The 27,571-nt window shown below is 36.5% G+C and overlaps 1 protein-coding gene across 12 annotated transcripts in view; it reads right to left on the reverse strand.

Annotated features, from left to right (window-relative positions):
* Positions 1-27,571, reverse strand: part of VPS50 (VPS50 subunit of EARP/GARPII complex) — a 122,954-nt gene that overhangs the window by 72,038 nt on the left and 23,345 nt on the right. For 10 of the 12 annotated variants that reach the window (XR_004970900.1, XR_004970899.1, XR_004970898.1 and 7 more), the window contains 9 exons: positions 27,330-27,401; positions 25,480-25,533; positions 24,420-24,490; positions 23,585-23,702; positions 23,461-23,496; positions 22,241-22,323; positions 7,255-7,297; positions 5,797-5,895; positions 4,218-4,358 (listed from right to left, as the gene is read on the reverse strand). Coding sequence is in view for 6 of the 12 variants with exons in the window: in XM_036328169.1 (XP_036184062.1) it covers positions 4,218-4,358; positions 5,797-5,895; positions 7,255-7,297; positions 22,241-22,323; positions 23,461-23,496; positions 23,585-23,702; positions 24,420-24,490; positions 25,480-25,533; positions 27,330-27,401 (717 nt within the window). In the remaining 6 variants the exon portion in view is untranslated. Of the gene's footprint in view, positions 1-3,358; positions 3,401-3,861; positions 4,066-4,217; positions 4,359-5,796; positions 5,896-7,254; positions 7,298-22,240; positions 22,324-23,460; positions 23,497-23,584; positions 23,703-24,419; positions 24,491-25,479; positions 25,534-27,329; positions 27,402-27,571 lie in introns of those variants that run through there. The other 2 variants (XM_036328173.1, XM_036328172.1) reach the window with 2 other exon arrangements.

Raw genomic sequence — 27,571 nt, forward strand, 5'->3', positions numbered from 1 at the left:
ATATCTAATTATATAATTAGACCTCTTTCCCCTTAGATTGTCAAATAAAAAATAAATGACAAAAGCAACACAACAATAGCTGACTGGTATGAATGACTCAAAATTATACCTTTTTTTTTGTCAGACTGGCAAAAAATGTAATATATTTTTTGGTGTGTCGCAAAATTTTAGTAATTAGTTAATACGTGCCATGAGATGAAAAAGGTTGAAAACCCTGCCCTATACATATTTCCTGAGGCCACTGTTGTTTATTTCTTACCTGACACTCCATTGCCACATACATTCTTGCACTAGTACTTCCTTAATAATTATTATCAGTTGCTTCTATGCAGGGCTAAAAGGACTCCCAATGGCCACATCTTGAAAAATTAAGAACTTTACATTTTAATACAAGGATCCTTCCTGAATTGTCTCCCTGGCCTGAGTTATGCCATTCTAAGAACCTGGATATGTGTTCTCATCAAGAAAACACTTTAAACTTTCCTTTTATCAGCTTATTTATTATACTTTTAAAGATTCCCTCCACTTTTCCTCCCCTGAGCTAACTATCTTCATTTATAGAACTCAGTTGCTAAAAGTTTACATCTTTTCATCAAACTAACTAAATAAATAAATATGATGTGAAATAATTTATTCCTAATCCTACCTGGTTTAAGCATGTCAAATATGACTCAAGATTATAAAATAACTTAAAACTTAATTAGGTTTCAAAGAGATGTCCCCAATCCTGTCTGCCGATAGTAGCACTGACTTGAATACTTTATAAGAGGCCTGGGGTAATTCCTGAGCTTCCATAAATTTTTATGGAGATAATACCAAAGAAAATGGGCCACCTTAAAACGTATCACATTCTTCATCTAATTATTCAGCTCCTCTAAGTCTATTCTTTCAACATAAAGATCCTGCCATAGCTAATTCTGTTAAATCCTGTCCTCAAAAGGAATTCCTCCAGGAAGCCATCATTAACATTTGCTACTATTCTCACCACTTCAAACTAAAAAATCTTCAATAGCTTGAATATAAACCAGACTACAACTGTGTTGAATGAATAATAATATATGTACCTCTGTTGGGGGGTTGGGGGGAGGGCTTTGACTAAGCTCTAGTACACTAATGAATCACTTGTTTCCTTAATGTAATTACATAATCTTACACACACACACCTCCATACTATATCACACATATATGGATAGTTTTATAAAGAAGTATACTAGGTACTTCTTGGGAGTAATTTTAACAAGCATTTACTCAAGATGAAATAAGATTTTTGTTATCTGATAATTTAAATACACTCAGCTACTTAAATAGGTTATTTTACAGTAAGCTTTAAGAAAAAAGTGAAAGGAATTTTTAAAAAACTAATAATAATGTCATGATAAACACCTTTAGCACAATTTTTATTCATAAAAATTTATATGCTAAGTACAACTTTCAGCTTTATATTATATAAAGGCACAGAGAACCTTCTCAGGAAGCATGAACAAAAATATGTCCTTGACTTTATTTAAGCATATAAAAGTTTAATGGTAACAAAATATACTATACAAATATACAAACACATCATATTTAACCAAAGTCAAAAAGATTGAAGGACAGCCCTAGCTGGTTTAGCTCACTGGATAGAGCGTCGGCCTGCGAACTGAAAGGTCCCAGTTTTGATTCCGGTCAAGGGCACATGCCTGGGTTGTGGGCTCGATCTCTGGTGGGGGACTTGCAGGAGGCAGCCGATCCATGATTCTCTCTCATCATGGATGTTTCTCTCTCTCCCTCTTCCTTCCTCTCTGAAGTCAATAAAAATATATATATATATATATATATAAAAGATTGAAGGACAAAAATCTTCATTGGATCTCCCTACATCTGCCTCTTAGCATAACCACTATTATCTGTCTCATTCTAATGTATTTATTTCTAGTCTGCAGATGCGGAATGAAGAGTCTTAAAAGGACTCAAGCCCTACAGACGGCATACACTTTTCAAGATTTATTAAGAAAACAAAAAAAGGGAGATGTGGTAAGCCACTGCTTGCCAACACTGTAGTGCACACCTTGGGCATAAGCACCAATTGGATAGCGGTGGCTCAAGGCAATTCCCTAACCTGATAATTCTTTTACTGTTTACCAACCTAACCTTTGATATGCCTGCATGCATTGCTAAAGGGCAAATGTGTATTCAAGTAAATAAATAGTGAACCAGGCCAGAAGTCGGAGTGCCTCTTCAAGAAAGAGGTCTCCACCTGGCCCCCAATGCCTTCTAAATTTAAAACAAACAAACCAATAAATAAAATAAATGTTTATTTTAATATTAAAAGTTATTTTTGCTTTAACAGAAAAGTCACTAACTTGAATTAAATTGCTTTACCATTTAAATAATGTATTAGTGACAGTATCATCTATTAGTGACAATAACACTAATAGAATTAAAAATAAAATTGACTGTTTAGATATTTAATTTAAAACACTTTATCAACCTACGAAAATAAATGAATAAGAAAATAACACATTCAGCCTTAGCTGGTTTGGCTCAGTGGATACAGCGTCAACCTGCAGACTGAAGGGTCCCAGGTTCAATTCCAGACAAGAGCACATGCCCGGGTGGCGGGCTTGATCCCCAGTGGGGGGTGTGTAGGAGGCAGCCGATTAATAATTCTCTCTCATCATTGATGTTTCTATCTCTCACTCCCTCTCCCTTCCTCTCTGAAATCAATAAAAATATTTTTTAAAAAAGAAAATAACACACTGAAAATCACCAAAATGTTATCAAGTGATGACTGTACTTAAAACTGGGTATTTAAAAATGTAAATATGTAACTATTTCACACTTTAAGTTAATAATCATAAAATTTATAAAATAAGTCCTCCTGATTTTAAAAAGATATTTTTACCTATATTAACAACTATCCACTGTCATCATTAACTTAATCCTTAATCTACCATATATTATTACATTCTTCTGGAATAGTTGTTGTAGCTCAAGTAAGAATATTTTTCCAGTTCCCAAAAGACAGAACCTGAACTTTTGACAAATAAACTCACTGAAGAATAAAGATTAGCTTAATTTCATGTGAATTCCTGGACATAATTAGGATAGAGAATTGATGTCTACTTCCTAGAATTTTTATTTTCTGATTTGACATTAGAGAAAACTTATGAAAGTCTCCAATGAGAGACCTGGGCCTAGAATTAGAGATCAACATTAACAATGACCTCCACATCGTCAAAGCAAGTGGTCAATTCCGTGATACCACCTTATCCGGACTCTCCGAAGCATTAGAGATGGTTTACAGCCAGTTCTTCTTGGAGCGCTTCCTTCTGCGGGCTGTTGTGATGCCACCATCGCCTACTTTTCTTCCTGCCCAGCTAGCTGCTCTTGCTCAGAATCTTCTACAGTCTTTTCTCCCCTGAATGTACAAAGCCCAGGGACATGAATTTTCTATCTATACCTGTTCCCCCAATTTTCTCATCTTAGTATCATGGCTTTAAATGCAATTCTATGCTAAAGACTCCCAAATCTATAACTTTAATTCTGACCTCCTTAGGCTCTTTTATCCAATTGCCTCTTCAACAAGTCCACTTGAATATTAATAGATATCAATCAAACAGAACTCATGAATTTCCACTACAGACGTCAGTCTTCCTTGTAAAAGCAAATGACACCACCATTCTCCCAGAGTTCATCATTCTCTTTTCCTCACACTCTACATCAATCCATTATAGGATCAATTCTAAAACAGAGCCCAACTCAGTTCACTTCTCACCCACAGACCTATGTTTCTTTAAGAATAAAAAAGAAAAACACAAAAAAAACTGGTAACAGATGCAACAGAAACAGCATTTATTCACTCAAAAAGACTGAATCGAAGTGTGTATGAAAAACCAGCACAGATGATTGCTTAGAAGCACCTCAAATGCAATCATGGAAGAGAATTAAGAGCCTGACAAAGCAGAGTATAAGGAGTTATGAGAGGGTAGAAAGTCCACTTAGAAGCAACTGCACTCCACAAAATCTGTACTATCTCATCAACCTTCCCCATTTCTGTGACCGTGACTGAATCTTCCAGTTACTCTATGAGGAAAAGAACATAGGAGAAAAATATATCTGGCAAACATATTTGTTTCTATTGTAGTAGCATCTTCAAATAATAGGTGCTAATAAGAAGGAGATGTGAATTTAAAAACTAAGAGAGACATATGAAAAGCAATTAAGGTACTACATACTGTACAGAGATCCTTGTATTGCAGCTTTTGGAATTTTGTATCTGTGTTTCCTGCACATAGCTCCACATAACCAAGAACAACTTGAAACACAGTATTATGAATGGCTTGGGTGAAGTGCATATGAAGTTGATCCATTGCTGTCTATGGAAAGAAAACACACAACATAATTACATGTTATTGAAATAAAAAATTTCAACAGTTTTGAAAAACTCAGGAAAAAATCTTTACAGATTATAGCTATAGCACAAAGACCACTATTATATATAGAATTATAATTGTAATGTTGATTATTTGCAAATAACCTATTAAATAACCACAACACCATACAACTAAAGATAAATCTGAATCAAGAGCACTACTCTGTTGGTCTGCATTTATGATTGGTAGCCATCCTGTTCTTTGTCAAATATGTCTTTCATAAACACACCTTTGGATCCCCTCTGCCATCATTTCCTTGAATTGTTCAGGATGCTTCTCAAGGGTCACCTTTTCAGAGAAGCCTATCCTGACCATCTTATATAAATCAGTACTTTACATCACCCTATCCACTTACTCTGATATATATTTCTTTATAGCACTTGTTTTCTCCTGACATCATATTATTTTTTAATGTCTGTCTTCCTCACTAGAAGAGAAGATACATGACGGCCTATATCCTCACATGAGGTGCCTGAAGCAATGAACAAAAGTAGGTACCGACAGATATTTAATGGGTGAATAACTTTCTCTAATGGGGAAAATTAGAAGTTATAATCATATTTTCAAAGGTCTTATAACCCTCAAAACTACCAAGTATTTTCTTTCTTATGTTTTTTGTAGGTATAGCTTAGGACATGAAAATTAATAAAGTACATTAAAAAATTTATTTGCTCAGATTTAAAAATGTAAGTATAGTTTAAATGACTTAGTAAGGTCTTAAATTTCTTTCTAAGACAAGAAACCATTTAATGGAAGAAAGCATTTCCATCTATCATGTTTAGATGTTCTGTAGATACTATATAACCCTACACACCCCTTTTTCAAGTTTTTCAAGGAAGACATTGAGCAGTAAAAGTATGTAAAGCCAAGAAGCATAGAGGGAGTACGAGGACATTCTGGGGATAAGAAAATCCTTTGAAAAAAAGTCTGATAAATGCAATTTATCTGCTTTACAGACAAATGTGCACAGTGCATGAAAGTGTATATACCACCCCGAGGGAGTCATGCAAGCCCACCTAGGAACCACGGAACTCCCAGAAAGGAAGTTCTCATTCAGGACCAAAAGGTGAAGTAAAAGAGACTACATATCCTCCCCCACAGAATTACCTTATACTACACTTGTTTTAAAACCTACATGAAATTGTGAAAATATTAAACCTGACAAACACTTCACATTTCAAAACAAACGTTTGTAATGTTTTAATCACACTACATATACTCTGAGCCTACGTGAACAACCATGTTACTACTGTGAAGACAGCTAAAAAATTTACGTAGTCAAATAAAACTTTAAGGACACTCCGTTAATAATATTCAGACTTAAGCAATGATGAGTATTAGCAGATGCCTAATATTAAAAAAGCAACCTTTCAAGACTGACCTGTGTTTTTCCAAGAAGTCGATAAGCTTGTTGAACCTTGGTATAATGATTAATGTCAAAATTCTTGCAGATTTTAGAAAGAGCCACATCCAACTGTTCCTATGTAAGTAAAAGAGGAGGCAAGAGGCAGTGAAAGAATTAGATTTTCAAGTCAATGGGAAAATATTAAAACTAACTTATCACTTTTAATTAATATTTAAAGCCCTTTACTATCACAATGATCTAATGGTCAAAAGCAAATTTAAATAAAAATATAAACAAATTATAATTCTCATTTGTTACTAATTATAATCAAATTTTACCAAGATGTTATTAATATGTTTAAAAACAACAACAACACATGTCTAGTGTTTCAAGAGACACAAAATCTGTATAACAGCTACCAAAAAAATTTTAGTTTTGTAATTTTTACTTAACTGTTTCCTCATCTACTAAAATCTTATAACTATATGAACTGAATTTGTGCAACTATTAAAAAATAATGAAACAATCCTATTGTAATCACTGAAAAGTAATTCTCAACAAAACTACATTGACCTTAAAATACATATCTTTTATATCTAAATTCAACAACTTTATAGATTTCTATATCAATTATTTCATTTTAAAATAATGACTTTTCTACATACAGAAACTATTGCATATTAAGAGTGAATAAATACAGAGCTTTCAAAAGAAATTCCTCATTAAAATTTTAAGTGATTACATACTTAAAAGATTTTCAAAGCAGTTATCTTTAGATTTATCAAATAGACATTCTTACGATTAGTAAATAATTGCATTTATTAACAAAAACTACTTTCACAAAACGCCATTTGAAAGTCCAGCCTAAATTTTTATAACTACCCTTATCGGAAACAATAAAATATAAGAAACCAAATAATTCTTATTAAATTTATAAAAATGAATACCCTGCATTGCAAAGATTGCCATAGAAAGAGATGAACTCTGAATAAGTGACGGAGGAAAAGCAAAACCTCATTTATGCTAGTAATGACATATTTTTTCCTTTCCAGTTCTTAGATTTTGTTGAATTATAGGAAATATTATTGAGGTTAGGAATTTAGGAGTGTTTTCATCAGCCAATAATCATTCTTAAATAAATTAACTCACTAAACAAAAAAAGTAGTAATGGATGATAAAAAAAATTAACATGGTAAGTATTTTGGCTATAATTTATATGAGAATATACCTATGACTAAAATTTGGGGATCTTTCTGGATATAATGATATTTTCAAATACCGTTTTTAGATCCTATAATTTCAAAAGAAATTGCTTGCATTTACAAATAGATTAACATTTACTTGACCATGTACAGATATTCCAAATGCAAAACAAATATAGCATAGTGATCTAGAAACACTGGTAAAAACACAAAAGTCAAAACATACAATGTATCTATGCTATTCAAAAACTGCTGAAAAAAGCCAATTAATTTCTGATGTAATCCTTCTTACCTCAATTTGTTCTAAAGTATCTTGCAGCTTTGAATTCAGTTCACTATTAAATAAAACAGAGAGTTAGATGTGCCTACCTTTAAAAGAGAAAAACTAAGTACTAAATACATGTTAGCTGAATAAATAATCAATAAGTTCACAGATCAATAGCATGAGTAGTAAGTTGTGCTACTGGTTCTATAACAAGGCAAAAAAAAGAAAAGAAAAAAAGATTATGAAGAAACTAGAGGCCCAGTACACGAAATCTGTGCATGGGTAAGGTCCCTAGTGGCTTCCAGAGGCCAGCCAGGGCCTCCCTTCGCACCTGCCTTGGCCTGGTGCTGCCCACTCACCTGCTCCACCATCCCACCATGGTCCTGCTCTTGTCGGGGCCCATTGGGGCCAGCAGTGTCTCCACTGCTGCCCACTGCCAGCGCTGCGTCACCAACATGCACCATATTCTGCACCAACCCCTGGTGGTCAGCACATGTCTAACTCCTGATTAGTTGAACTCCGGCCCATGGGGACAATTTGCATATTAGCCTTTTATCATACTACCTAATAAAGGAGAAACATGGTAATTGGCGTACAACAGCTACCCTTCCCATTGGCTAATCAGCGAGATATGCAAATTAACTGCCAGACAAGATGGCGGCCGGCAGCCAGGCAGCTTGAAACTAACATGAGGCTTGCTTGCTTCAGTGACGGAGGACTCCAACGTTCCCCGCCTGCCTTGCAGGCCTCTGAGCTTGCAGTTTAAGAAACATTGTAACAAATATAAAAGCTAAACAAAACCCCAGAAACCTGCTTTCAGCGAGCCCAGGATCTCAGAGATGGAGTTATACATTGCTTCGATTATAGAACCGAAACAAACCAGATACCTTCTTTGAGCAGCAGAGGCCTCAGAGCTGGAGCCAGAGCTAAAGCTGGCCCAGGATAAAAAAAAGAAAAAGAAAAAAAGGAGCGGTTGGGAGCTTCAGTCGGCCTGAAAACAGCCCTCAGCCCCTCACCCAGACTGGCCAGGCACCCCAGTGGGGACCCCCACCCTGAAGGGTGTGTGACCAGCTGCAAACAGCCATCATCCCCTCACCCAGGCTGGCCAGGCACCCCAGTGGGGACCCCCACCCTGATCCAGGACACCCTTCAGGGCAAACCAGCCGGCCCCCACACGTGCACCAGGCCTCTATCCTATATAGTAAAAGGGTAATATGTCTCCCAGCACCAGGATCAGCGGAGCCGCGAGGCCTCCCGGCACTGGGATCAGCGTGACAGGGGGCAGCGCCCAAACCCCCTGATCGCCCTGTGGCTCTGTGTGTGACAGGGGGTGGGGCCACACCTCCCTATCAGCCCTGCTCTGTTCGTGACAGGGGAAGGCGCCCCAACCCCCTGATCAGCCCTGCTCTGTGCCTGATAGGGGGGAGGTCCCCAACCCCCTGATCACCCTGCGGCTCTGTGTGTGACAGGGTGCGGTGCCCCAACCCCACCACCCCCCCACGGGCCCTGCTCTGTGTGTGACGGGGTAGAGCCATAACCACCCCATCGGCCCTGCTCTGAGTGTGACAGTGGCGGCGCCCCAACCCCATGATTGGCCCTGCTCTGTGGGTGATAGAGGGTGACGCCCCAACCACCCCCCATGGGCCCTGCTCTGTGTGTGACGGGGTAGAGCCATAACCTCCCCATTGGCCCTGCCCTGAGTGTGACAGGGTTCGGCACCCCAACCCCCTGATCCGCCCTGCTCTGTGTGTGACAGGGGGCAGTGCCCCAACTCCTCTATCGGCCCTACTCTGTGAGTGACAGGGGGAGCTCCCGAAACCCCTGATGGGCCCTGCTCTGTGCGTGACAGGGGGGAGCTCCCCAACCCCCTGATCAACCCTGCTCTGTGCATGACAGGGTACAGAGCCCCAACCCCCCTGATGGGCCCTGCTCTGTGAGTGACAGGGGGCAGCGCCCCAAAGCCCTGATTGGCCCTGCTCTGTGCGTGACAGGGGGTGGCGCCACAACCTGCCCATCGACCCTGCCTTGAGTGTGACAGGGGGCGATGCCCCAACCCCCCAATCGGCCCTACCCTGAGCGTGACTGAGGGTGGCATCGCAACCTCCCGATCCGCCCTGCTCTGTGCATGACAGGGGCGGTGCCCCAACTCCCCCAAAGGCCCTGCTCTGACCCCGACCAGGGGCTGCACCTAGGGATTGGGCCTGCCCTCTGCCACCCGGGAGCAGGCCTAAGCCAGCAGGTCGTTATCTCCCGAGGAGTCCCAGACTGCGAGAGGGCACAGGCCGGGCTGAGGGAACCCCCCTTCCCTCTGAGTGCACAAATTTTCAGCACCGGGCCTCTAGTATAGGATAAAAGTCATTTCTAACAGCAACAGGATTTTATAAGTAAAAAATACTAAAGAATCTATAGATAAAATTAAGAATTTAAGAATTAAAAGTTGATAAAGTTAATACCAAGTTTAAAGATAAAAAGTATAATACAGGTAAAAAGTAGAATTTTTAAAATAAGATGAATCCTATATAATAAAAGCCTAATATGCAAACTGTCCCCTCAACCAGGAGTTTGACCGCTCGCTATGACGTGCGCTAACCATCAGGGGGTCACACGGAACATGGTGGGCATCGGCGATGCAGCGTTGGCGGTGGATGGCAGTGGAGGCGCTGCCAGCCTCGACAAGAGCAGGACTGTGGCGGAATGGTGGAGCAGGTGAGTGGGTGGTGCCTGGCTAAGGCAGGTGCGAGGAAGGCGGGTGGAGGGCCCAGCTCTGATCAATTGCCCTGCAGATGGCCACCAGTGACCGGCAAGCCCTGATCGCCCTATCTGGGCTGGGCCCCAGGCTAGGATGGGGACCTAGGGGTGGGTGGCAGTGACCAACCTCCCGTGGCACTCAGGCGAGGGGGGCTGCAACCTCTCACCAGCTACCTGAGGTTGGGGGTGACAGGGTCAGAGGTGCGGTGAGAATGTGGGGTGTCTGCCGAGCTCGCTCTCACTCCCCCTGCTACCCTTCCCCCGGATGCTAGGGCTCGCGTGCCAAGGAAGCCCCCCACCCACGAGGAGCCCGCCCCACACCCACACGGCCTCTTCCAGGTGAGCCGGGCTGCAGCTGCCGAGACTGCAGGAGATGGTCGGGCTCCCCGTGGATTCGAGCAGGAGCCGGTCTGCAAAGCTGGCCAGGAGAGAGCGCACTGCTCTCCTGGCTTCCGTGTGGCACCACTGGAGGGCTCAATGGCCTACACAGCACCCCAGCCCATAGCGTCTGGCCACGCTCACCCCATCTCTGCATGGGGACTCAAGGGCTTGACTCAGGCAGAGGAGCCACACACGGGGGTCTGGGGCCCAGATGCTGCTCAGGGCCCAGAGGTCAGCTGGGACCTGCCCTTCCATGCCAGATGCTCGTGCTTCGATTACCGGCCAGGCCTAGGGACAGCACCCATGCATACTATTTGTGCACCATGCCTCTAGTTTCTATATATTAAAAGGAATAAGACAGTAAAAAATTTTAAATCCCATTTCAGTAAAACAATACCTAAAATAAAGGAGACTTGCCTGGCCAGCGTGTCTCGGTGGTTGAGCGTCAACCAATGAACCAAGAAGTCATGGTTTGATTCCAAGTCAGGGCACCTGCTGGGTTTCAGGCTCAATCCCCAGTGTGGGGCATGCAGGAGGCAGCCAATCAATGATTCTCTCTCATCATTGATGTTTCTATCTCTCTCTCCTTCTCCCTTCCTCTCTGAAGTCAATAAAAATACATTTTTAAAAAAGAAGACTTAACTATATTAAGGTATATACCAGGAAAAAGACTAAAACCTTTAATACAGTTACCAGTTCTCACAAAATGATTTCCTAGAATAAGTGAATTTTTAATCAAAGTTCCAGCAGCGTTTTTTTGTTCTGTTTGTTTTTTTACTTTACTGAATTTGACAAACTGTTTCTAATATTTATGTGGAAATTGAAAGGGCTATGAATAGTTAAGAATATCTTGAAGAGTCATGCTGGAAGACATATATTAAAGCTTATAAAGTTACAGCAATAAGACGGTGACAACATAAGTATACATAAATAAATCAACAGAACAGAATACAAATAAAGGACAAAATGCTTGAACAGATACTTGACAAAGGAGATATCCAATTGGCCAATAAATATTAATAGCCACTCCAATTAGGCATTCAGGAAATGCAAATTAAAACTACAATAAGACAACTTAATAAGCAATCAGAATGGCTAAAGAAATTTTCAAAAAAATTAAAAATTACATCAACAAATGTTGCCAAAATGTAGAGCAAATGAAACACCAATTCTGTACTGGCGGAAGGGGAAATTGACACCTCTTTGGAAAACTGTATCATCTACTGAAACTCAACACGCACTCTGTATCCCATGAATCCTAGATATGCGTCTAACAGAAATGCAGACATAATTGTTAAGCACCACGTGTAAGAGGAAAAAATACTGAAACAACACAATTATCTATGAACAATTAAGTCAGTGATGGTGAACCTATGACACACGTGTCAGAGGTGACACACAAACTCATTTTTTTGGTTGATTTTTCTTTGTTAAATGGCATTTAAATATATAAAATAAATATAAAAAATATAAGTCTTTGTTTTACTATGGTTGCAAATATCAAAAAATTTCTATATGTAACACGGCACCAGAGTTAAATTAGGGTTTTTCAAAATGCTGACACGCCAAGCTCAAAAGGTTCGCCATCACTGAATTAAGTGGATAAAGTGTGATATAATTATACAATGAAATACTATAGCAATAAAAATGTATCACCTGCATTTCAAAAGCATGATATTGGACAAAAAAAGTCAGTTAAAAAAAAAGTACATAACATATGATTCCATTTACATAAAGTTCAAAATAGATAAAACTAACTTTAATAACAAACAGAACAGTTATTACTGTGGGAAAATAATGACTGGGATGGGCATGAAGGAAGTTTCTGGGGTACTAGAATTGTTTGGTTTCTAGGAGGTAATTACAAAAGTATGTTCCCTTTGTAAAAATTAATTAAGTTATACACTTGGGATATGTGACTGAAAATGATTTTGTTCCCTTTAATTCTCCCTAGGTTAGTTAAAAACAAACAAAAGAGAGAGAACTATCATTATTTGAATTATAATATCTCATTACTAAAAAAGATCTTTGATATATAACAAAATAAATACAATCACAGAGAAAACATTTTAATAAAAAGGTTAAGAGAGAAGTAAAATAAAATAGTAAGAACAGGTGAAAGATGTACTTTGATACGGCAGAATTATACAAGGTTTTTTACAACTGTTATCTGATCATAAATTTGATTCTCAAAGTTTAGCAACAAAGCAAATACGGTCACAGTATACAATCAGTGTCTGTAATATCAACACAAACTCAAGGTGGGGGGTGGGCACACAAAAATCCCCTTTTCTGGCATTAAGTTCTGAGAGAAAGTTTTGCCAATCTTGATAAGGAGACAATAACCTTTACTCTTAAGGCACAATACTCTTGGCAAAACCTTACAGAAAATACAATAATGGATTTAAGGATTCCATTTGCTTCTTATAGAGCCTTTTAATACTAGCAGAGGAGATAATATCAAAGTGATGTGATATATGTAGATACAGACAGATATAAAGCAATTTGTCAGAAAAGTAAAACCAATAATATAGAGAGATTATATTCTCTAGTAATAACTAAGAGTGAGCAAAACTATATTCTTTGACAACCAATAATGTAGGATTGATACCATATTAGAAAAACTAAGTTCTCTAAACAGGATTTATGCCTGAAAAATAGCCACACCACAGATATTAATAGGTTAAGGGAATTCTTGTAGACAGAACTGAGATTTTCCTTGAAAATATGATTATGGGACAATTTCTGTGATACCTCCTAAAAAAAGAATAAATGAATGAAGATAAAAATGAGTGCTAAAGGCACCAAAGTAATATTCCTAAAAGGATAGTCATGTTAGTGCCTTAGAATAACAAAGAATTAAATTAAATAATTCCTCATCCCACCCCTTAAAAAATCAGCATCTTTCCCCTGAGTCCCATGTCCCATGTTCACAGCACAGTGTGCATTATAGTTAAGGAATATCTGTGACTATCTCTCTAAGCACAGACTGTGGCTTATTGCCCAGTGACCTCCCAGGACTAAATAAACTCACACCTGACTCAAAGCAGATAAAAAAAGTATCTGCTGAGTCAAATCTGCAATTCAAACAAAATGGCAAAATTTTACTATCATGCCATTAGCCCCTACTTTCTACCTCAATAAAGAAACTATAGAGATGAGTAAAAAAAGGAAAGTGGTTTAGAAGGAAAAGAACAACACTAGACTCTAAGTCTACAGGTGCCTTAACAAGAGGAAAAAAGAGATAAGCAGAGCTAAAACAAGTTCTACTCCTCTATCATATGGGGCTCAAAAGTCCACCTGAGGCTAAAGATAGACACAGGTTGGAGAGGCAAGAATACCTGGAACAGTAAGTAGGTCAGAACCTGTAAACATATCCTTTTAGGGAATTATTTTGAGCTTGAAGAAAAAAGAAATATACCTAAATTCACTAATAGGTGAGAGTAATAATTTCTTTAGCTTCTAAGTTGAAAAAAAAATGGGCTTTAATGTTTATAAAATTACTACAAACCTAGATGTGTTTGTTGCTTCTATTGTATATGGTTACAATGATTCTATATACTATGTATTAAGAATTCATGCAAGCCCTGCCCAGGTGGATCAGTTGATTAGAGCCTCATCCCAATAGGCCAAGGTTGCAGGTTCGGTACCCAGTCAGGGCACATATAAGAATCAACCAATGAATGCATAAATAAGTGGAACAACAAATCATTCTCTCTTTCTCTCTCTCTCTCTCTCTCTCTCTCTCTCTCTCTCTCTCTCTCTCCCCCCCCATCTTCCCACCCTCCCTCCCCCTTCCTCTCTCTTTAAAATAAAAATGTTTAAAAAAGGGTTAATACAAACATGGTAATGAAAATAATATGAACAAGATGTTAAATATAAAATATATAAATTAAACATTTGGGTTTTATTAAAAATGCTTTCAAAAGTGACAACTCCAGTTTGACAACAATTTACTACTAATTATAAATACATATATAAAAATTATGTGATTAAGGAGTGGACATCTTAACTGCACAGCCTTTAGAGAAGCCCTTCACCACACTTGGAAACATAAATTCAAGTCATTTAAATCAATTAATCAAAGTATGTTAAAAGGATCTATTCAGAAACATTTGGGTAAATAAAAGCTACATTACTGTCAAAAAAATTAGTAGTTCTAAGATGGAAGGCTAAAAGCTATTAAAGGCTATTTACAAGCTTAATGGAATGAATCAAACAATTTTGGGGGCATTTTTACCATCACTGCAGAAAATATTAAAGATAACATGTCCATAAATAACTAATTTTGTTCCTTTGTACAGCTGATCTAGGACACACACTTACAAAACGAGTCTTAAAAAGGTTGCACATAAATCCAAATTTTGTACAAATCTGACCGTACAAGAAGACAAGATGGTATGAAGGTAATTAGCTTCTTAATGATCTTTCCTCGCTATGTTATTAATGAGCCATGTGATTTAAGTCTAGTCTCTTAATATCGCTGAGCACCAGCTTCCTATACAAAAGTGGGCTAGATCTAAAGATTGCTACCATCTCTAACGTTTCCAGATTCTATTATATTGTGAACACCAGTTACCCAGTTTTCACATCTTTGAATATGATTAGATAAGGTGCTAAAACTGTTACAGTAAACTTAAGTAAAATTTATACTTGTAAGTTTATAGTGCATGTTCATGGCCCATGAAAATTCCAGTCTTTTTAGATCAGATTTATTCCAATGGTTTCCATCTGTTCACAGCTGGCAGAGGATTTATCAAGAGACCTCAAGAGAAAATTTGATTTTAAACATTTTGAAGCCAGACTAACAACCTTGGGGTATAATGAAGTGTCCAAATGATCCTCCAAACCATAAGCAGACTGTGAAATAACTCCTAAGATCACTTTGAATCTAGCCAGCAGATCTCTGTTCTGGCTCTGTTCAGAAATCCCTGATTAACCCAGAACGCAATCATTCACCACATAAAAAGCTCAGAGTCGTTGTTAAGGATACTAAAGATATCAAAACATCTCCAACTTGAATTGTAATTCTAGAGCAAAGATCAGGCCAAGGAGCCAAATCTAGCCAACAGCCTATGTTTCTAAATAAAGTTTTATTGGAGCACAGCCACATAAATTTGTTACATATAACTATGGCTGCCTTCCTGCTACAAGGGCAGGGCTGAATAGTTGTAACCAAAGCTTAAAATATTATTATACATCCCTTTAAAGACAAAATTTGCCAAACCAGTGCTAGAGTTCAGTGGAAGACATTTTGGTTGGTCAACTGATCAAAGTTAAAACAGAAATATATACATGTGAATACCATATACCACGCAGTCATTTCTGATTTAAAGCCATAGTCTTTTCATTTGATTTGAGTTTTAACTTCTTAGTCTCATATAAGCCAAATCACAAATAAATTGTATGTAATTTCAAGTTTCAGTTTTCTAAGGTGAAATAGAAATTTAGAGACAAATGAAAATCAATCCGAATGCCAAATTATATTTAGTTACTTTATATCCCACCATTTTTATATGTTGTCTCATCTTCAATAAATTAAAAAAGAAATTTATTTTTAAAAACATGGTTTGTTTATCCAATGCATTCAATTTAACTTTCAAACAATATGTTTTGTTTTTCCAATGCATTCAACTTAACTGCTTCATTTCATTATTTTACTTACTTAACATTAATAACGGTAACAAACACAACTGGCAGAAACAGGTCTAGGAAAATAATACAATTAGCTACTGAAGCAGAATAATAAAAACTGGCTTACTAGCCATGAGCTTCCCACTGTATATAGTAGCCAGACATTATTAGACAGTACAGTGCAGTAGTGGTTAAAAGCAACAAGCCCTGCACTCTAACAGACCTACATTTAAATCCTGGCTCTGCCACTTATTTTACAAAGCATCAATCCTTCGTCTATAAAACAGAGACAATAACAACAACTCCGGAGGAATATTTTATCAATACTAAGTATGAAAAGTAAGGAAAATGACTAGGACAGAGCTTGACACATAGTAAAGGCCAAACAGCCTCCAAGAGTATTATCATAACCATCATCATGATTCAACTTTTAAAAGCTAAAAAATAAAGCTCTAGTGAGGAAACCTTAATAAAATCTAATTTAGAATGACCGTACAGTCAGTGCTGCCTTAGCTAACGACGCCTAGCCTCCACTGCCGCTCCAATAAATGTCAATATTTTCCATTCCTGCAGGGTATAAGAAGTGAGCCATTCACAGCATGACCGTCTCTGATGCTCTTTGTTTGTGTACTCTGTGCTCTTAACTAGAATATTATCCCTCAGTCCAGCCTTTTAACTGCCTGTTATTTTAAACTCCTAGAGAACAAATAAATTGCAAAAGCTCTTGGCGTAACAAGTAACAGCACCTCACGCAGATAAACATTAAATAATACTTCATGCTTGCCTCATTATCTAGGAGTAAAGAGTCTGACATAGATGACTTTTCTAGGCGACTGGTGAAATTTAGAACATCAACTAAAAAGAGAAAAATTCTAAAAATATCTAAAAGAAAGAGACCCTTTATGATGAAATGAGAAGAATAACATATGATGCTATCCACAAAATGGGAGGCTAGAAAATAACTGAGCAATGCCTTCTATTTTTTCTTTCAATCATGTGTGTGGACAAAATCAAGATCATTTCAAAATCTAAAAATTCACCTCCCATGTATCCCATATTAAAAAATAAAACAATTCTTAGAGGTAACTGTAACAAAACAATATACAAAAAAATTTATAAAAATGTAAACAACTATTTACAATGATAAGCCAGAAAAAAAAGATAGCTTAATGTATTATTTTAAGTTATAATTAAAACTACTAGGGAAATTCATCAGCTGTAAAATTAATTAATAAGCTGTGGTTTACTCCAGGGAATAGGAAAGGAAAGGAATGGGGTAGAGAGAAAATCCTTTCCCTTTCCCTTTTGTTTAAAACAGTATGTTTTTGCCATGTGATTTACTTAACATTATTTTTTAAATGGTGCGGCGTGCAGGAAGGAGGCAGAGTAAAAAAGTTAAAATAAAAAGGAGTTGAGGTAGTGTCAGAATAGCACAGTATCAATAATTTGGCCCAAGCAGAGAGGGCAGGTACCTCTTGCTAGAAAGGAATCAAGGGCAACAGGAGAAGAATAGTCCCTAGTACTGCTGTATTTGTACCTAAAAGCTGTGTTCATTATATATCTATAATTTAAAGAAGTATCACAACCTATAATTTTCATTCAACTGCCAAGATTATAATAATGGGGGAAGGGGAGGATATTGTAATGATTATGAGAATTAAGTACAGTCATTCCTTGATACCCATGGAGGTTTGGTTCCAGGACTCCTGCAGACAAAACACCTGTGGATACTCAAGTCCCCTATGTAAAACTAGAGTGCAAAATTCGTGAACTTGGGGGTGGGAGTGGGGGCGGTGTCCCTCAGCCCAGCCTGCGCCCTCTTGAAGTCCTGGAGCCCTCAGGGGATATCCAATTGACAGCTTAGGACCCATCTGTCAGACATCCTTAGTGCTGCTGCTGTGTTCGTCAGCCATGAGCCCAGCTCAGGGCTTCTGGCTGAGCGGTGCTCCCCCTGCAGGAGTGCACTGACCAGCAGGGGCAGCTCCTATGTTGAGTGTCTGCCCCCTTGTGGTCAGTGCGCATCATAGTGACCGGTAGTTCTGCCATTTAGTCGATTTGCATAGTACCCTTTATCATATAGGATGGTGTAATAGTTGCATATAACATATTTGCATATAGGCTATAGTAGGGGTATGTCTACACATCACTTCATTTGGGTGAATTCAGCATAGTACTCAGTGTGTGGCAAATTCAAATTTTGCTTTATGGAACTTTCTTATTTTTTTCCAATATTTCCGATCCATGGTTGGTTGAGTCCACAGATGCAGAACCCACAGATATGGAGGGCTGATTGTACATCTGTCTATGTTAAAGTACAATACTCAACAAAGGATATGCAAACTTTTCAGTGCATAATCCATAATATGCTCAGGTTCACTCAACTAGTTTCTTTCAAATGAAATTAAAAATAACAAAGAAGTTCTGACTTTTAAGAATAACTGTTCTTGAAACTAATTTGGATAAATTTCAAAAAAGAAATTATATGCTTCATTCAGATGTACTTGAACATAAACACACTCTGATTCTTATTCCTAGCAAATCCCAACTGTATGTCCTTCAATCAATCAACTCAAAAAATGTCATAAAATATAAAAATGTTCCCTGTCAGTTATAAAAGTGAAGAAAACTGGTGTCACAGTATCTTAATTAAATATGCTGAAACAATAAATAAATAAATATGCTGAAACACAGCACATCTCAAGGAAGATACAAGGTACTAAATAAGGACCTGTTTTCTTTCATTTTTCAATCAACAGATTACATCATTATTACTTGGTATTTCATGTATTAATCTATATAGTCATATAACCTGAGACTTAGTAGGTATACAATCAATGGCTCTTTGTACAGAAGCAAATATGTGAATTCTGTTTTTCTTCCTTTCTGAATCATGTAATCTACTCCTAAGACTACAGGGTCCCTTCCTTCTAACAAAAATTTTATTTCCAATAAAGAAGCAATGTTACTAGGAAGGAAAGGAGGAATATAGAATCCACCAAGGAAAATTAAGAAGTAGACAAGCAGGTTCACTATACATATGAACTTGCAAACAATATATTTTTTAAAAAATCACACCAAATTTCAAAAATGCTCTAACACACAGTTTTCTTAAAGGACATTTCTAAAGGAAATGTATTTCATAATTCTCTAGTCATCCACAGGAATGAAAATAAACATAAATGTTAACGAAAATGAAAGTGTAAATTCAGTTGGAAATTAATTACTATTCCCATGATTACCAGAGTGTCAAATGATCTTTCACTCTGATTCACTCAGGTCCAAACAAAGACTAAATCTTTGCTTTGGCTAAATTCCACAGCTCCAGGTAAATTAAAGGAATAAAGTGTTGATGAATCATGTCTGAAGAGACCAAGAACAGGTTCAATATTGTATTTAGAAGACCAGGGGGGAAAAGTGCAAAAGAAAATAAATGTGTACAATAAAAAAGGTGCATCTAATTAATAACTAATTAATAAAGGCAAAAATAAGAAGAAATTGTAATAAAATTCCTGCCATTTTCATGGACTCAACTTGTTGACACATCAAATTATTCTACCTGTATATCCCATGTCATATATCTTCAAGAAGTGAACAAACCTCTCATGTTCTCCCAACTAGGATCAAAAGGGTGAAATAAGAAGCAAAGGGGAAAGAGGACTGGGTTAGGCAGGATGAATGGTAGCCAGCAAAGGCAACAGTGCTGGTATGTCGGGGGGAGACTTCTTGGTGGAGGGGCTGTCATATCCACCAAACAACTCCAACTAGCACCTCTGTTTCCTGAGTCACCCTGACATTGTCACTAACTCACCAAGTTAAAAACACAACTCAAAAGAAAAAAGAAAAAAAAACACAAACAAACAAACAAAAAACACACAACTCAGCCAGTTTTCCCAGGAAACCCATTACAATAAATTCCTTGGCCATCAATATTTTTTGTGCATGTATTTTTTACCTATTTTCAGAGATTATGACAAACTATTCTTATTACTTGGATGACTCACATATGTAAACACAGCACAGTTCTTATATATTGTATTATCTAAAATAAAACCATTATTAATTTAAATCATCATTACAGATCTTTTCAGTTTCAAAATCTGACCAGGTCAGATAGCTGTCATCACACCTCCTCCACATACCACTATATACATTAATTAAAAAGTACTTACAAGCTACTTCATGCTGACTCTAAAAAGCCCAAATGAGAATTTCTTTCAAAAACATTATATATAACTAACTCTGGTCCAGTAAGACATTTACTTTAGCACAGCTAAAATAAAATTTCTATTTAATAGAAAAAATAGTGTCAACACCAGTCACCTACTCCCTCAATTTCCTTCCACCAAATTTCCATACCCATCTCTTCCTACTACAATCCCTGCAAAGTCTTAATATATTATGTACTCCATTTTGTTTTCAACCTCTCACTCTTTCCCATCAATTTTCAATTATTCAAGTTTCTCCCTTTCAGTTGCACATGTCTCCTCTTTATAAAATTTCCTCATTCTATACTTATACATCAACCAAATCTGTCCCCAACAGGTCAATTCTGACTTCTTTGTTATTATAAAGCCAATCCTCACTTTGCTTGCCATCTTTGCAACAAACTTCATCATGACACTTATAATCTCATATCCACAACCCCTCAGATCTTGTTTAGCTCAACTCCTGCACCCACTTCAAGTCCTCCTTTGTCTTGGCCCCCTAAGAAAAGTGAGATCCCAATACTTCCACCAGGGGTCCTCAAACTTTTTAAACAGGGGGCCAGTTCACTGTCCCTCAGACCGTTGGAGGGCCTGACTACAGTTTAAAAAAAACTAGTCGGCTGCTAAGCAATAGGCAGCGGCAGCAAAAACAACCAGCGGGCCAGATAAATGTTTGCAGCGAGCCGCATGTGGCCCGCAGGCCGTAGTTTGAGGACCCCTGACACTGTGTGTTCAACTTCCTTCTTCCTAAGGCCCCATCCCATTTGTGCCTTCTTCAGTTCAAGTCCTTCTTTATGGATTATGTTCTCTAGAAATAATATTATTTTCATTATGTAATCAATTCCAAAGCAGAGCACCTGGCCTATAATAAACAATAAATATATAACTGCCTGAATTACATTCACTTGCTCATAAATAAGCTGTTCTCACTCTAACGAATTTATCACTGCAAAATGAACTAAACGTGTGCTACCCTTTTCCAGGACCCACGGTACTACCCAATTATGTATTTCCTAATCCAATAAAAGTGTGTTGTTTCAATATGCATGATCCTAAAGAAAAAATACCATAAATATTTAAAGAGCATCTCTAGGGGGGAAATAGCTAGCCCTTACCCTACACTCAGCAGAGACCTATGATGTCAGAGTATATTTAAAAAAATTCAATTCAAAGGTGTATTAATGTTTTGGTCTACCGTAATCTTTTTATTTTTAAAATACTCGTAATCAACATCTATAACATCTATAGCATGGCTCACTGACTATCTGACAGAATTTCTATACAGGAGAAACTAAGGGGCTGTATTCGACGATAGGTATGAATTTAATTTGAAACTGGATTTGCTTGGCAAGAACACTATTTTACTTAGAGTATTATGTTTATTTGTGATGGTTTTAGAGCAATGATGGGAATTACAACTGGGGATTAGAGCTTTCCCAAGGTACTGGCATCAGTAATGCAAAACCTTCTCTTTAAGCCAACCAAACATCCATTAATAAAGTTAGAACTTGTAGCAAAGGATGTAGCAGCCATTTTTACATTGTACATTTTATAAATAACTAACCAAAAGGTGTAACACATTAAATAGTCACTTAAATATTACAAGCATGACTATGACAAAAAGTAAGTTCCACAAAAATTATTATCAGGATGAGCCAAACATTAGAACCATCTGGATCTGAAAAACAAACTAAAATAATGCTCTCAATATTTATAAGCTGGGCAAAGTTAAGGAGGAAGAATTCCCAAGAAATACAATGGGGACATGAAGAGAGAAATGTATTCTCTACTTCTCTATAAAAATGAAAATCAATGAGACTGGAAAGAACATGAGTGTCTATGAGGTGAAAAGAAAGGGTATCTGATCTTTCACACCTTAAGATTTATTATTTGTAATTTTATTGTACTGCCCAGTTATGAACAAGAATGCTAAAGAACAGAGCAATTAATATTTATTTTTAATGTGTATTAATATTGTTTAGAACACAATTCCTACATTAAAAACAGGCAACAGTGTCAGCTTTAAAATTTCTGTATTACTTTACCTTATGCAACTGTAATGTTTAAAAGTGCTGGCAGCTTTCTGACATTCCAGGCACAACTGAATAGCTCCTGGGTAGTCTTCCTCCTTAAGATAACAACAGAAGTCATTAGACTAGAGACATTTTTCTTAAAGCCCCTGCAGAAATCTCTGTTTGTCCTCTATGCAAAAGTTATAGAACCAGAAAAGTTTAATTTCTTTTATGTAAGGATTAGAATACCAATAACAAATAATAAAATAGAGAGAGGCAAGTAGGTCCAGACCTAAAACATTTAAAATGCATGCATAGAAAAAAATATTCTGTTTCTTCAAATATACAGTCACAGCTCTCTATGACCATGACATGTGTATAAAACCTATATAGGATTGATTACAAGCTGCTTCACAGGGAATGTTTACATAAAACGTCCCAAAACAATTATACACTCTACCTGTAATCAACATTCAACAGTTCTACCACAGCACTCAACAGTTCTACCACCAAGAAATCAATAAATATTTTTAAAACAAATAAATTTGGAAAAAAGTAAAATATTCATTAATAGCCTCAGACTATTTTATCACCTAAACATTAATTTAATGTCAAAAGAATTTTTCATATGGATGTCTCAAACCCTAGTTTAATCATAGTAGTTTAGAAGTAATACAGTGATTACACAGAAAACCCTAAAAAATTTATTTCCTTAAGGTCATACCTAAGTTCAACAATGCAATTCAAACCACTGGGGATGCTGAGATAAAGTTCCTACCCTAAGGAGCTTCAGTGGTAATAGGGAAGCATAGAAGATTAGGCTTTTGTGAACCTTGTAACAGAAGTAGACTGAGAATGCTAGGAAACCGTGAAAGAGAAAACACACAGCTCACTCAGAAAACCAATTAACATGAGATACCAAACATAACTAATACGTGAAACATATCCAAAATACTTCTATACGTTAGATGAAAAAGGCAATTTTATTATTATTTGAGTGCAAATACAATCAAAAGATACTGATGTTCACATTCCCATGTTGCTACAAACTAAATATTTATCCAAATAAATTTTTCTAAATGAAGCACATTATGTCAATAGAAAAATGCTCTAGAGCGAGTACCTTTGCCTGTCTAAAAGGGCTCTCTATACCACCTACCAATTTGAGAAAAATGCCCATCTGAATTTTTTCACTATAACTTTTCTATTTAATATTATCGAGAGCGCCAAATTTCCAAGCCTTCTCAACTTACCTCTAGCATTTCACTCAAGCGCACATCTGTCCTTTGCTGGAAAAAAAAAAAAAAAAAATCAAAGGTAAAACCTGTCTCAACCATAAAATTAAGTTTTAATTTTTAAAAAGTAACCTGTATATACCAATGTTTTTATAGTCCTCAGAGATTTCAGAAGTCCAATCAGCAACTGGCGTTTCCTTTGATTTGCAAGAAGGCCTAAACTAGCTTGAGTAAAACCTTCCTTTGCAATATTCAAGTGTCTGCAAAAGTGAACAATAAATAGTTAAATTTTTCTAGCATAAAAATAATACTATCCACACAGAACAATAGGTCACTAATAAGGCAGTATCCTTGATTACTCTTAAAACTAGGCATTACGACTACTATCACAAATTTATGTGACAAATTTATTCAACGGCTCAATCTAAGCCAGCATTACTCAAAGTGTGATGGGTGGACTAGTGCCAATCCTCAAACTGTCACTGGCCCATCAGAAAAAAAGTACAAAGAAACTGAAAATAAGCATTTAAAAACATTTAGGGAGAAGGCTGACATAATAATTTTATGTTTCATGAATAAATAATAAAAAAATTGGGACTGTACTTTGTATGTCTTTGGTTTGTTTGTTTTTTCCCATTTCCCTAGTACTTTGTTTTTATTGCACTTACAAAAATAACACCCTGTAACAAGTTAGAAATTTAAAAAGAAAAAAAAAAACTGGTCCTTCACCATAGATAGATTGAGAAGCACTAATCTAAGCAAATACAAAAACAGTAATGTTTTTATACCATAACTAGGTGTACAGACATTTCTCACATACCTTCTTAGTATAGTTTTTAGATCATAATATATATTGTTACTAAGTGGTGTTCTAGAAATTACAGTAATAACAAAAAAATCAATTATCAATGATAGTTTCATAGTTTTCCTTGAAGTGTTTTCCAGTTTAAAGAAGAAAATATCATCAATTGCAATACCTTCTCCCATTTGTGCAGATAACAGCAGCTAACTGAAGACCTGTCTGTAATGAAGTGACTCTTTCAAGTTCCTATGGAAAGATTAGGTACAGGTTATTATTTGAGGCACTTTATTTTTCTTTCCTATTCATACGGTACTCTAACAAAACCTTTAGTGGGTTTCTAAGAAAAGCCTACTTGGAAAACAATGTAGCAAAAATAAATACCTGAACCTGAAAACTGTTGGTATATATTTCAATAAAATTATTTAAAACGACAATCTTCAATTGAGTTTCACAACAACATATGACGAAATATTTAGTTATTATTGCTTATAAGGAAATCTAGACCCATCCTGCTTTATACAGGCATAAATAAAGACTAATATATCCACTTAAATGTTTCTACCCAACAGAATTTCACAAGGTAATCAAGAATATGACAAATATGATTTCTGTTTGCTAAGATGCTTTGACAATGAATGCTTTCTTTTGAACACTAGTAGATATTTCAATGGATTAAGTCTCTAATTTTTCTAATGAAAAGAAAGATTCTGCTGCATAATTCCAATTTTATCATATTTTAAAGACCAACTGTTATATTGCCATTGAGCGTTCATTATTAATAATCTACATGTTACAGAGAATATAAAAGCAATTTTCATTGGCTAATCTACAGTTTGGAAAACCAAAGATATTACTTTAGAATCAGTTATAAAAACTCTTTCATTTCTTCAGTTTGGCAAATACCCCCAAATGAGAACACACACACACACACACACACACACACACACAGAGTGAATATGTTGCTACAAAACTATAGACAAAAGAATAAATTAAAATACTTCAACAGTTTCAGGACTAAATCACTCATTTTTTAAATTTCACTATAATAATATATTATATTATAACAAATAACAATATTTTCATCTAGCGTAAAAAGAATAATATCCACACAGAATAGGTCACTAATAAGGCAGTATCCTTGATTTAACAAAATATAACAAATATTTTGATGTTCACATTCCCACGTTGAAATAACATATTTTATTTTAACAAATAAATAACAAATATTACTTTACCTTTACATAAGCAGGCTGCTTCTCAAGGATTAAATCTGCTACTTTTTTAGACACCTATAAGAACATACCATCAAACAAAGAAAGTAAGAAAACAAACTCATGCTTCCTATTACATTTTATATTTTTTAAATTTCCAAGAATATTCTACAGGTCTTCCCTATAAATTTTTCAGTATGCTATGATCACACATATTTCTCTGGGCTATGAAATTAGTAAGAGGTATATAGCACAGAGCACAGTACTCAACAAATGTTCATTATAACTGCTGAGTATCATTATCTGATTTGACTAACATACACAAAAGTTTAATCATCTTTAAGAGTTCAGGATTTGCATGAAAAGATGAACTGTTAAGATAAATAAGTGTTTAATCAACTGAATTTATGAAGACAATATCTGGGAAACAGAGAAGGTCCTTGCACCCTGCAGACCCTTTTTACCACATAAGAAGACAAATGGCATTTTGGTCCCTTTCTTCTGAAGAACTGAGAACATGTGTTTTTTGGAATGCTATGGAGATATTTCAGGTTTTCTGAGCCAATTCCATGAATAATGTTAATGCATGCAAGTTAGTTATAATGATTTTAAACATGAGGCTCTTATCTCACAATTTCATGGGCCTCTGTCAGATTACACTATGAGATACCAAGTCCAGCACAAAGCATGGCACACTGAAGTTATTTAGTGAATGTTTGCTCAGGAAACACAATTGGTTCCCCACACCTCCAGGCCAACTGAGAACTAAACATTATTCACACACACACTTATGAATGGCATTAATCTTTTCATGTTTTCTTAATCTGCTTTGAAATTATACATACATGTATAGATGTATATAGATATGAATTTTTATAGATGTACCCAGACAAAAACCCACCTAATTTTACCAAATTGGGTTTATTTTTAAAAAATAGACAATGTAGCCCTGGCTGGGGTGGCTCAGTTGGTTGAGCGTCATCCCATGCACCATGAGGTGACCATTTTGATTCCCGGTCATGGTATATGTCTGGGTTGTAGACTCAATCCCCAGTAGGGGGTGTGCAAGAGGCAGCCAATCAAAATTTCACTGTCACATCAATGTTTCTCTCTCTCTCTCCATCTGCCCTCCTCTCTGTCTAAAATCAATAAAAACATACTTTTTAAAAACAGGCAATGTAGTTATTGTTATTTTGCACTGTGCTAGGCAGTGTACTAAGTGATTTCCCTACATTATCTCAATTAGCACTCACATCAATCTATAGAAATGGGTTACATGTTTCCTCATTTTCCAGATGAGTAATCTTAAACACAATAGTAACTACATATAGACTGAATTTTATAAAAGTAGTTCAGCCTAACGTGAGGAAATACAGAATTATAGAATTTTATGGCACTAAAGAAAATGCTGGTCTAACCCATCACTTCACAGATAAAACAAAAGAGATTTATTTACCAATGCTAAGTGATTACAATTCAGCTTTTCTGAATCCTATACCTGTATTCTCTTTGGACATATTTTAACAAGAAATGGGAATCTCTTATTCTGAGATAAAACAAACAAACAAACAAAAACTCCATAACAAAACTGTGAGTAGTTTTGCATGACAAGGAGCCTAAAGGTACTTAGTAATCTGAAAAAAAAAAAAAGCTCAAAATTCTTTCATCACATTTAGAATTCCAGAGAAAAAACTTCCAGTTCTGAATAGGCATTAAATTTTAATATAAATGTATCAGTTGAGGAAAAAGTCATGTGAAGTATGATTTGTTTAGAATGTTACTATATTAGTTAAACCATAACACCTGAAAACATTACATCTTTATGCTGTGTTTCATTTACGGTTTTGTCACAAAGAAATGTGTTTTTTACTCACTGCAGCTTGTTGTTGTTTCAATTTGTCTCTGTACTCTTCTAATTCTTGCAAATTGAGAACAGGAGGGAGCTTCTAAAAAACAAATCCATTAGAGAAACGTAAAATAAGTTGTTTAGTTTGGTGTCATTTACCTGTACACCTCTGACTTAGGAACTGTGCATACAAAACAGTGTCACATCTCAATCATGTTCATTCCTCCTGCCACCCCTACTTCCCCTATTAGACTCCAGACACAAAAGCCT

The sequence above is a fragment of the Myotis myotis genome, unplaced genomic scaffold (assembly GCF_014108235.1).
Source record: "Myotis myotis isolate mMyoMyo1 unplaced genomic scaffold, mMyoMyo1.p scaffold_m19_p_11, whole genome shotgun sequence".
Lineage (NCBI taxonomy): Eukaryota > Metazoa > Chordata > Mammalia > Chiroptera > Vespertilionidae > Myotis > Myotis myotis.